The 12,914-nt window shown below is 47.0% G+C and overlaps 1 protein-coding gene across 2 annotated transcripts in view; it reads right to left on the bottom strand.

Annotated features, from left to right (window-relative positions):
* Positions 1 to 1,270: 1,270 nt before the first annotated feature.
* The window catches only part of ERFL (ETS repressor factor like), a 64,685-nt gene continuing 53,041 nt past the window's right edge, over positions 1,271 to 12,914 (bottom strand). For both annotated transcript variants that reach the window (XM_083162224.1, XM_083162223.1), the window contains 4 exons: positions 9,978 to 10,212; positions 5,432 to 5,609; positions 3,458 to 3,572; positions 1,271 to 2,061 (listed from right to left, as the gene is read on the bottom strand). In XM_083162224.1, the coding sequence (XP_083018350.1) occupies positions 1,517 to 2,061; positions 3,458 to 3,572; positions 5,432 to 5,609; positions 9,978 to 10,212 (1,073 nt within the window). In that variant the 3' untranslated portion in view covers positions 1,271 to 1,516. The remainder of the gene's footprint in view (positions 2,062 to 3,457; positions 3,573 to 5,431; positions 5,610 to 9,977; positions 10,213 to 12,914) is intronic.

The following is a 12,914-nucleotide window of genomic DNA, read 5'->3' as shown; positions in this document are numbered from 1 at the left end:
AGTGATGGGAGGAGTCTGATATACCATAACCCATCACATCACTTGTGTAGTCAGCAGACAGCACATACATGGCAGCATTGTGGGGGCACAGAGTGATGGGAGGAGTCTGATATACCATAACCCATCACATCACTTGTGTAGTCAGCAGACAGCACATACATGGCAGCATTGTGGAGACACAGAGTGATGGGAGGAGTCTGATATACCATAACCCATCACATCACTTGTGTAGTCAGCAGACAGCACATACATGGCAGCATTGTGGAGGCACAACATGATGGGAGGAGTCTGATATACCATAACCCATCACATGTGTAGTCAGCAGACAGCACATACATGGCAGCAGTGTGAGAACTGCTGCTCTACAGGACACTCCTTTGATTTTATCATGATGTGTGGGTCTGGCTGGCGTCTTGGATATGTACAATATTCTCAGAGCCAGAGAGGTAGTATATGCACTGATGATACAGATTATGGGCCTGGGTATCTCCCATCTGTACACAACCACATCTCTGTGGGCCATCTATGAATAACCGCCTGCCTGTCCCAACCCAGGAACTCTCAGCACAGTTATGTGCCCACGCGGCTCCCGGACACTTCTGTTACAGCTGCAACCGCAAGCTGGACGCAAAATTGCACCAATGTTCCTGAATCTGCTCATATGTGGGGCACCTGTGGTACTATTTGTCTCACATAACTTTCCTAGTCCTAGCCACAGACCGTTATTATGTGCCAAACCAGAAGAGATCATGTTGATCAGGGTGCTGGAAGTCTGTCTGCCCACCGATATCTTTTTCCGCAATCCCTTTATGTATATGCAAATGCTCATAAAAAGGGGGGGGGGGGGAGAAAAGGACCATGGCCACTTTGGATATGGAGGAGATATTCTCAGGGATAAAACTTTGGGATACTAAGCGTACCCTTATTCACACTGTATAAGTGGTGGGTAAACACATAAAGGTATCTTTATAGGGTAACCTCTTACAGGAAAGGAAGAATACCCTGGTCACCACAGATGGAGAATGTGAACCAATTGTACCGAACTCATAGTGTTGTGAGACGGAACTTCCACATAAAGGTACCTTTATATGATGTGGCGATTACTAAACGATCGTATAAAGATACCTTTATGTGGAAGTTCTTAACGGGACACGTCTGCAGCAATTGCATAATGCACAATATATCCAGGTGTCGTCTACCCTCCCCACTGCCACCAGCTTATTAGATCGTTGTCTTGTGTATGTAGTCGTGTAGTCACAATGACAACTAGTGCAATTATATTGGCACTTTATGAAGAAGATGATGCAGATAAACAACCGTTACACATTCAGAATGACCCCAATAAGTACAGGCCTTACCACCAATGCACCAAATGGTTCAGGTTTTTTTTTTTCCACAGTCCCATTACAAGTGATTTTTGGGTGAAGGAGTTGGCGAAACACACGGTCTGTCCCCTATATAGCCATATATTTATATATATATTTATAATTTGTACATTTATAGTTTCTGGTTAGGTCTAGCTGACAGGAGCCGCTGGTTTCTCTGGGGCAGTTTTGGCAGCTGTTGCTTTAGGTCGGTCCTCTTCTATGCGGCCTCTTCCAACCGAGGATCCCGGGCAGGGTGGGCTGTAAACGCACCCTTCCGCCTCCGAACTGCAGTCGCTTACGTCCGTTATTTCCAGGTCTGAGTCAGATTCTGGTTCCTGCTTCCCTTCAGGCTGCTCTACTCGGTCTCTTCTTGCTGCCCCCGCTCCCCCTAGTTCTCCGCTGCCTCTTACGGGCAGAGGGTGGGAATTTAAACTGGTGCAGAGCCTTTGGGGTATGCCCTGCAAGAGGCTGGCAGACCTGTCCATAGACTCCCCTGGAAGCAGGGAGATGGGAGGAGGAAGCTGGGTGAGTGAGCTGGGGTAGAAGTGTGGTGGGTAGAGGGATGTAGGCAGCTTGGAACCGGTTAAGGGGAAAGTGCTGGAGAGGTATGGGTTAAATCCCCATGGGTAATCAGGGAATGGGGAGTTTCGGTTGTATGGGGGCAATAAAGCTGTAGGCTTAGTGTAACCGGAACCTGGAAAGTAAAATAGAGAGCAGTCAGTTGTGGGGAGCAGATGCTGTTATGTACACGTAAAGCAAGACCAAAATACACTCCACATGCTCAGTCCTGTCCCAGTGAAACTTACAATCTTTATTCCCGAACATACGGACACATCTATTTTTTGCTAGAAGTCAATTAACCTATCGGTATGGTTTAGTGGCTGGATGTAAAATATCGATAGTTGGGATTCCAAATGTTGTTACATTACTGACAGTTCCTGGTGAGTATCCTAACCCACCCCTCCCGCAGCCCAACTCACCCCTTCTGTAGCCTACACCCCTCCCACAGCCCAACCCCACCCCGCCCCTGCTGTAGCCTATAACTAACCCACCCCTCCCGCAGCCCAACTCACCCCTTCTGTAGCCTACACCCCTCCCACAGCCCAACCCCACCCCGCCCCTGCTGTAGCCTATAACTAATCCACCCCTCCTACAGCCTAACCTGCCCCTTCCCCTCCTGTAGCGGTTTCCTAACTCACCCTGCCCCTCCTATAGCCTACCCCTCCCCTACCGCAGCCTACCCCACCCCACCTGTAGCATAACCCTCCCCTCCCACAGCCTAACCTGCCCGTCCCCTCATGTAGCCTTTACCTAACTCAACCTGCCCTTCCTATAGCCTAACACTCTCCTACCACAGCCTGCCCCACCCCCTCCCCTCCCACAGCCTATCCCTTATACTCACTGTTGGGATCTGTCAGCATTGTAACCTACATGATTCCGTTGCCGGGATTCTGACCGAGAGCGGGACTACAGTACATCCATTTTTGGATGTTGGAGGAATCCCAGTAAAACATGGGCAGCACTCCATGCAGGTAAGCCATGACTGGGAAAGAAACTCCCGACCTCAGTGCTATGAGGCAATAATATTATATCACTATGACAACCGCTGATTGGCTTCATTACAGAGCGCAATGGGAAACCAGGAAATATAAGGCAATGTGCTTAGTAAAAGTTGCAGAATGGCGCACACAATAAACTAACAGTCTGACTGCAAAACTTGAATTAAGCATGAGAACACGTGGAAGAAAATGTACTAAGGCAGCGGTTCCCAGACTAGTGCCACCTTGGGGCACTTAAAGGGACACCCTGGAGTGATGGCTCAAGGATCAAATCAAATTAATTATCATCCATGTGACAGGTAAAACCAAAGCTGGTGGCTGCCAAACATAGAATGTATGGACGAGCAGAAGCCATGTCCGTCATCACACAACTGACCTAATGGTGACAGGAAAACACAACTGATCTAATAGTTTGTGTCGCATTTCTCAGTAAGAAACCTTCGGCGCAGCCATGCAGGGGGTCCTTGCTGCTGCTCCCTGGTGCAGTGATTGGGAATCTCTGTACTAAGAGTTTGGGGTTTATGTCCTTACCTGAGTTCAGGAAAGGGAAAGCCGCTTCAAGGCGAAGTTTCTCTGTGTCTGGGGCAGAAAGTGGGCGATCCAAAAGTGTAGGGCGATCGGTCGGAGAAAAGAGAGACTGCAGAGCCTGCAAAAGACATTTCGTCAGTATGAACAAAACTAGCCTATGGTTAGTAGCTATAGGGAGATTTATCAACACTTCTACTAGAAAACTAGAGGCGTCCATTACAACCAGATTGTAGCTGCTATGGGGCCCAGAGCTGAGAGGGGCCACCTTCCCTGTCACAGTTACATGTGTTATATACAGGGGTGTAGCTACCATAGGTGCAGGGGGTGCAGCTGCTATGGGGCCCAGAGCTGAGAGGGGCCACCTTCCCTGTCACAGTTACATGTGTTATATACAGGGGTGTAACTACCATAGGTGCAGGGAGTGCAGCTGCTATGGGCCAGAGCTGAGAGGGGCCACCTTCCCTGTCACAGTTACATGTATTATATACAGGGTGTAGCTACCATAGGTGCGGGGAGTGCAGCTGCTATGGGGCCCAGAGCTGAGAGGGGCCACCTTCCCTGTCACAGTTACATGTGTTACATAAAGGGTGTAGCTACCATAGGTGCAGGGGGTGCAGCTGCTATGGACCCAGAGCTGAGAGGGGCCACCTTCCCTGTCACAGTTACATGTGTTATATAAAGGGTTGTAGCTACCATAGGTGCAGGGAGTGCAGCTGCTATGGGCCCAGAGCTGAGAGGGGCCACCTTCCCTGTCACAGTTACATGTGTTATATACAGTGCTATTTTTCAGCAGGAACCAGCAGGAACTCAGTTCCTGAACCTCTAATTAAATCTGACATCATCAGGAACTGAAAATGTACTTTTTATAAGATAAGTTTTAAAGTCACCTGTGAGTGCCTTTATTTCTAAATACAATATATACATCTATCTCTCCCTCCCTCTCTCTATTATATATGTTTTTTTTTTATTTAATTGATCCACCTCCAGACCTGGAGTTCCTGAACCTATTTTTTCAGAAAAATAGTACTGGTTATATACAGGGGTGTGGCTACCATAGGTGCAGGGAGTGCAGCTGCTATGGACCCAGAGCTGAGAGGGGCCACCTTCCCTGTCACAGTTACATGTGTTATATACAGGGGTGTAGCTACCATAGGTGCAGGGAGTGCAGCTGCTATGAGGCCCAGAGCTGAGAGGGGCCACCTTCCCTGTCACAGTTACATGTGTCATATAGAGGGGTGTAGCTACCATAGGTGCAGGGAGTGCAGCTGCTATGGGCCCAGAGCTGAGAGGGGCCACCTTCCCTGTCACAGTTACATGTGTTATATACAGGGTGTAGCTACCATAGGTGCAGGGGGTGCAGCTGCTATGGGGCCCAGAGCTGAGAGGGGCCACCTTCCCTGTCACAGTTACATGTGTTATATACAGGGGTGTAGCTACCATAGGTGCAGGGAGTGCAGCTGCTATGGGCCCAGAGCTGAGAGGAGCCACCTTCCCTGTCACAGTTACATGTATTATATACAGGGGTGTAGCTACCATAGGTGCAGGGAGTGCAGCTGCTATGGGGCCCAGAGCTGAGAAGGAGCCACCTTCCCTGTCATGGTCAGTACAAGACGCATATGATGGGGCAGGAGTGTAGGATTAATGTCTGTGGCCTCACTAATCTGCATGCAGGCAGGATGCTGCGGTTGTACAATAGCTTCCGCTATACTTAGTCAGGAAGAGTCAGAGCATCATCTATCTCTGTGCCACAGTCATTACAGCAACCTCTAATGTATCCGTACAAAGTACTGTCCATGACTAATCTCCAGCCCCATTCTGTATCTATGCTGGAAATTCAGGTTTGAGGGCCTCAATCATAGAGCAGCAACCAGTCCAGTTTGGTGAGTTCCTTGTGACTGGGCCCAAGCTGGGTATGACGCACTGAAGAGACAGGACAGGCAGAATCAGCTAACACACTGCATTCAGGGTTCGGCCTACCTCAGGGGTGAAGGGGTCATGTGAGTGGGCACCCGGGAAGGGGCTCTGTCCGAGCAGCAGCGAGGAATTGGCCATATCCAGCAGCGGGTAATTGACCAGCACAACTTTACTGAAGTTAAACTTGTACGTGAAGCGTTTTCCTTTGGTCTTGTGTAGAATCCTCTTGTTGTAGTAATACCTAGGGCAGAAACCAGGGGATATCAGTCAGTGAGGAGTAGGTCAGCCTACCTGGCACTCCTGTAATACCCACACATCCTGCACAATGGCTGGCAGACCGCGCCTGCGTACAGACCGTGCCACACAGTACAGAATAAATACAGCTTACTAAGTAGGTAGCGCACAGTGTATCCTAATGGTAAATCAGGAAGATGCCCCAGGTAGCTACGTACTGGTCCATGCTCAGGACAGACCCGCACACGTGTACACGTCTTGTATTGTTATTTATATCTGTTAGTGTTTATATAATGTACTAGCCAGTGCGACACCACCATTGTTGTAGCTAACTCCATAGCATCAATGCCTTCGTCTTGCAGTAACTGCTGACACACTCCAGCCACATGAGGTCCAGCATTGTCTTGCATTAGGAGGAACCCAGGGCCAACCGCACCAGCATATGGTCTCACAAGGTGTCTGAGGATCTCATCTCGGTACCTAATGGCAATCAGGGTACCTCTGGCGAGCACACAGAGGGCTGTGCGGCCCCCCAAAGAAATGCCACCCCACACCATTACTGAAGCACTGCCAAACCTGTCATGCTGGAGGATGTTGCAGGGAGCAGAACGTTCTCCTTGGCATCTCCAGACTCTCACATCTGTCATGTGCTCAGTGTGAACTTGCTTTCATCTGTGAAGAGCACAGGGCGCCAGTGGTGAATTTGCCAATCTTGGGGTTCTCTGGCAAATGCCACACATCCTGCACGGTGTTGGGCTGTAAGCACAACCCCCACCTGTGGACATCGGGCCCTCATACCACCCTCATGTTTTGGACCGTTTGAGTAGACACATGCACATTTGTGGCTGCTGGAGGTCATTTTGCAGGGCTCCTGTTCCTCCTTGCACAAAGGCGGAGGTAGCGGTCCTGCTGCGGGGTTGTTGCCCTTCTACGGCCTCCTCCACGTCTCCTGATGTACTGGCCTGTCTCCTGGTAGTGTCTCCATGCTCAGGACACTACGCTGACAGACACAGCAAACCTTCTTGCCACAGCTCGCATTGATGTGGCATCCTGGATGAGCTGCACTACCTGAGCCACTTGTGTGGGTTGTAGACTCCGTCTCATGCTACCACTAGAGTGACAGCACCGCCAACTCTCAAAGTGACCAAAACATCAGCCAGAAAGCATAGGAGATGAGAAGTGGTCTGTGGTCACCACCTGCAGAACAACTCCTTCATTGGGGGTGTCTTGCTAATTGCCTATAATTTCCACCTATTGCCTATTCCATTTGCACAACAGCATGTGAAATTGATTGTCAATCAGTGCTGCTTCCTAAGTGGACAGTTGGATTTCACAGAAGTGTGATTGACTTGGAGTTACATTGTGTTGTTTAAGTGTTCCCTTTATTTTTATATACACACATCTATATATCTCCTCACCACCTCCGGAACACAACGGAGGCTTGCGGTGTAATAAGAATTGTAAATTGATTTAGATAGAGGGAAACGGTTGCCCTCACATGGAGAATACAGAACCAAACTGCAAGACTCACTCATGTTTAGATGCAATAGGAACCTGGGTAATAAATCATGACAAAACCACAGGAACATATGTTTAAATAAAAATAAAATGTATATCTATCCGTACACCCGCACATAGCTCCTACCCTCCTCTCCAGAGAGACACTGCTGCAGTCGCAGGGCAAACATATCACCCAAGTGTTAGGCAAGAGAAGCTTTTTGAAATTAAATGTCAAAAGTAATTTTTCGACAAAGGGATGAGGAACCCCCTCCCTATTTCACCCACAAGCCCCCCAGGGACCGTCTGGGCTTGAACCACGTATGAACACTCCAGGCTCGCAGTGAGGAACACAGCTACCCGCTATAATGCTTATGTTTTCTGTATATTGGCCTTAGAAATCCATATTACTTGTCAGTTCTCTGTCTGTATGTGCGGTCTATGCGTCCTCCTCTCCCGGCCCTGTGCAGCCTTCTGATGAGCGCTAAATGAGCAGTTAATGATGCATTATGTCTTTTCAAAGGAGTAGAAGCTAATCCATAATTGTGAGTTAAACCGGGCCTTCGGCTTCTCTCCTTCCTATGTATCTTCTTTGCATCTTTACAAGAGCTAATCGCAGGCATGTCCAAACTGTGGCCCTTCAGCTGTTGTGAAACTACAAGTCCCATCATGCCTTAGTTTTGCTATTAGGGAATGTTAGTACTATGGCAAGGCATGCTGGGATGTGTAGTTTCACAACAGCTGGGGGGCCACAGTTTGGACATGCCTGAGCTAGTATTATACTAGAGGAGTTTCTCGGACAGCTATGGAAGCGGCTTTTCAGTCCCTAGTCCTGATCTTCTGTAGAACTACCCAGCGGGACACAATGGCTACTTTACTTCTCAAAATGATGGAGATACATTATAGTGTAGGCCAGTGGGTCCTCAAGTAACCCCAGCAGTCAATCGGCAGGTGCACAGGTGTACGCATTATTCACTGACACATGTTAAAAGATCCACAGCTAATTATATCACTTGTGATTCTGTGTGGAGACCTGGAAAATGTGAACTCTTGGAGATATCTGAGGACCCAGATTGGGAACCACTGCCTATGGCATTTGACTAAGATGGGATGTTGCTATGGGGCAACCAATCAGAATTAACTTCTTATTAATTTTGCACCTCCAAGAAGATAATAGACAGTATCTGATTGGTCGCTTATAGCAACATTCCATGTGTAATAGACCTAGGGGCATCATGTGAAATCTCGGTGCCCCTCTTCCCATTCCCTTAATTCTATAAACGTTATTGGCTACACCATGGACAAGGCTGTCGTCAGGGAGGGACTGTCTGGACTCCGGCCTTGTTTTCAGACAAAGGGGGGCACGGGATTGGAGTCTATATTTGTCATAAACAAAGGGTCCGATTCAGTCCTGATTGCTGCTGAGCGAATCAGCAGCGGCCACTGAACAGGTATACGCATAGTGAAATCCCGCTGTGCGAATAGATGTATACGGCTAGGAAAATGTCCCAAACCATACGTAAGATGGTAAAGCCTAAAGATGTGATTATTATGGATAATTGGTAATACAGAGTAACGCTGTCCGCTGATATGTGAGTTTGTATAAGTATCAATGGCCTTATTCATAATAAATAATCACTTACTTAGTAATCACTATTAACAATGAGCATTTGTTATTGAGGGTAATTCAGGCCTGAGCGCATGTGCAGAGCCGTGCTGCAATGCAGTCCAGCTACATTTTCTATTCGCAAGCCAAGAAAAAACACAGGCGTGCCGGAACAAACACAGGCGTGTCTGAGCATTGTAGGGGCGGGTGTGTGACATCAGCACCAGGACGGATTTGCCTTGCTCCATCCCGCCGCTGCGTACGTCTCTGTGTACTCTGAGCCCGCAATGACTTATGTCCAGAGTAAAAATCATTTGATGGGAGCCCGTTACCATGGATTTTGGACATATTTGCTCAGCTGCGAATAGATTTGTAGTCGCACACATCCATTCACCCAGCAAGTGCATTTATTTGGGATTTAACTCTAGGAGGCGCCATCTTAACTGAATGCTAGTTGTGCGATTTCGTGGCAAAGTGATCAGGTCGGAATTACACACATTGGGCGGTATTCAATGTGAATACCGGCGACGTTCAGCGAATCCTGTTTAGGATTCGCTGCACATTCGCCACTGCTCGCTGTGTTCCAGAGCCTCGCCGGCTCCGGTATTCAATGAGTCAGGGGCTCGCTGCCCCTGACCGGCGAATTTGAGCTCCTGCGGTGGACACTGCAGGGAGCCTGAGGACGGTGGCAGGCAGAGAGATGGAAGTCTCTCTGCCTGCCCCAGAACGTTTGTGGGGGGGAGGTGGGCTCCCCGGGTGCCAGGCAGCACAGGCTGCCTCCCGGGGGTGCCAGCAGGGGACCGGGTATATTCACTACACCCGATCATGAATATGTAATGATCGGGTGAAGTGAATATATGAATATCTAATGAGCGGCTCGGCTCCCGGCCCCCTGCTGGCTGGTCTGTGTAAAAAAAATGAAAAAATAGCATGCCCCTCCTCAGAATAAAATTCCTGATTTTTTGACACCAAATGTAAAACACAAAACACTTTATTTTAAAAGTTCACCTTCCACTTCACCATAAAAAGATAGCGATTGCTACTCGGTGAATCATGGCGAAAAAAACCTTGAAATGTATTCGCCATCTGGTCATTGAATAGGGTGATTCACTGTTTTAGTCAGAAATTCGCCTTACAGCACAAAATCGCCATAAAAACCTGGCGAATCAGCCTCATTGAATACCGCCCATTGTCCTGTATGGAAGATATGTGCATTACCTATAATATTAAATTAAGTACAGTAAGTTGTCTGTCTATGTCCTCGCTGCTCACCTCAGTGCCCTGCTCAGCTTGTCATAGTTCATGTGGGGTTTGCACTTCCGTATACCCCACAACCGTGCCACCTCGTCTGGGTCCTTGATGACAAACTCTCCGTAGTCTCCCTGCCAGGCGATGACATCGTGATATTCTTCTTTCTGAAGAAGCTCTAGAATGAAGTGCCAGAGTTGGATCTGTCTGGAGCCCGGACTGGATTCTGGCTTATAGGCCCAGTCAGGGAAGGCAAACCCTGAAATCAGAAGAGAGGTGCTTATGGTGATCAGGCTGTGCTCAGTAAAAGCTGTATAGTTAGGGGAGGGCACTAAGCAATACAGTATAATTGGTTAAATAAGTGACAGTCCAAAAATATGGCAGCATGCATTGAACAACCTATAAATTATTTTGCGAGCATAGAAAGTTATTGTGATATTCAGCAAAACATATGATGATAACATGTATGTAACTGTATAACCAGCATATATTTAGGGACTAGGTCCAGGTGTTTGATATTGTAGACTTAATTACTTTAGCTAGTGCACTGTGGAAAACTATGGCCTTCTTGCAATGTCCAACAGATGGGAAGCTGTAGCCATCATGCACTGTGCATAAGGTGACTAAAGGGGTGTACACACGGGGAGATTTTGGCTAATGGACAACTTTGACTAAGCAATTTTAGGAGAGATTTTGGCTAGATGCACTGGAGATTGTGACTAAGCGATTTAGTAATGATAGTCTATGATCTAGTTAAAATTGCCTTGCCTGCACAGTCAATATATGCTAGACAATATTGACTAAGCAGGAGAAAAATAGGGAGATTTTGGCTAACCTTCTACGAGATTTTGACTATCTAGCCAAAATCTCCTGCCAAAATCTTACCGTGTGTACACCCCTTTAGACATTGCAGTGTACACAACTTGACCTACAGATGAAGCTATGGACCTCATGCAGTTATATCAGTAGATCTATAGTAGACCTTTATGCAGTGTTAATCAGTTGTTGTAAGGGATATACACACAGAGCAATCCTTCCAACTACTTAATTAAAATTGCTTAGAAGGTTAGTAAAGGTCGCTGTCAAGGTTAGACAAATCTCCCTATAATATCGCTTAGTAAAACAGAGTTGCCAGGCAAGAATAGTTTGACTAGATCGCTGGCTGTCTGGTAGTCACTGCAGAGGGAGAGAGTCACTAGGCGATCTGCAATGACTACCAACCAAGTATGTTAATTCTAGTATAGTCCAAATCGCCCATAGACAAAATCGCTTAGTAAAAATCGCTGGTGCATTTAGTCAAATCGCTCACTAGGAAAATCGCTCCGTGTACACCCATGTACAGATGGAATCTATGGTCTCCATGCACAGTAATAACTTGACCAACACAGCCTTACAGCAATCTATAGCGTTCACGAAGAGTTGTTTAGTTGTCCTACAGATGGAAGCTATGGCCTTCATGCAGTGTAAATCAGAGTAACCTTTATATGACTAGAATTCTTTCCCAGATGTAAGCAGTCATGTGACCAATTATTACATCACAGTTCACAGGAGGTGATCATCCAGTACAATTTTTGAACCCCATCTTATAAAGAGGTGAGCCCTTGATGCCTATGGGTATGGATCATAGGTTCGACAGGACTTAGGTTGACAGTCATTAGATTGACCACTGTAGGCTGACAGTCACTAGTTCGATACATGAAATAGATCGACGTGGTCATTAGGTTGACACAAGCATTAGGTCAACATGGAAAAGGTCGACATGAAAAAAGTCATGCAGAGCACATTAGTTGAGCTAGAGAAGGGAAGCTATGGCCTTTACGTAGAGTACATTCATTGAGGTAGAGAAGGGAAGATATGGCCTTTATGTAGAGTACAATCATTGAGGTAGAGAAGGGAAGCTATGGCCTTTATGTAGAGTACAACCAATGAGGTAGAGAAGGGAAGCTATGGCCTTTACGTAGAGTACATTCATTGAGGTAGAGAAGGGAAGATATGGCCTTTATGTAGAGTACATTGGTTGAGGTAGAGAAGGGAAGCTATGGCCTTTACGTAGAGTACATTCATTGAGGTAGAGAAGGGAAGATATGGCCTTTATGTAGAGTACAACCAATGAGGTAGAGAAGGGAAGCTATGGCCTTTACGTAGAGTACATTCATTGAGGTAGAGAAGGGAAGATATGGCCTTTATGTAGAGTACATTGGTTGAGGTAGAGAAGGGAAGCTATGGCCTTTATGTAGAGTACATTCATTGAGGTAGAGAAGGGAAGCTATGGCCTTTATGTAGAGTACATTGGTTGAGGTAGAGAAGGGAAGATATGGCCTTTACATAGAGTACAACCAATGAGGTAGAGAAGGGAAGCTATGGCCTTTACATAGAGTACAACCAATGAGGTAGAGAAGGAAAGCTATGGCCTTTATGTAGAGTACATTCATTGAGGTAGAGAAGGGAAGATATGGCCTTTATGTAGAGTACATTCATTGAGGTAGAGAAGGGAAGATATGGCCTTTACGTAGAGTACATTCATTGAGGTAGAGAAGGGAAGATATGGCCTTTATGTAGAGTACAATCATTGAGGTAGAGAAGGGAAGATATGGCCTTTACGTAGAGTACATTCATTGAGGTAGATAAGGGAAGATATGGCCTTTATGTAGAGTACATTGGTTGAGGTAGAGAAGGGAAGCTATGGCCTTTATGTAGAGTACATTGGATGAGCTAGAGAAGAGAAGCTATGGCCTTTACGTAGAGTACATTCATTGAGGTAGATAAGGGAAGCTATGGCCTTTACATAGAGTACATAGATTGAGCTAGAGAAGGGAAGCTATGGCCTTCATGTTGTATATCCGCTTTGTGGGAGGTATATATTTAATAGGATATGATGCAGACAAGTTATGTGCAGGGCCTGGTCTAGCAATAGCCCACACAGACCCTCAGTGGCCACATGCCACACTGCGCCTAATGGGA

The sequence above is a fragment of the Crinia signifera genome, chromosome 19 (assembly GCF_055691185.1).
Source record: "Crinia signifera chromosome 19, ASM5569118v1, whole genome shotgun sequence".
Lineage (NCBI taxonomy): Eukaryota > Metazoa > Chordata > Amphibia > Anura > Myobatrachidae > Crinia > Crinia signifera.
This window is presented reverse-complemented; position numbering and strand designations above follow the sequence as displayed.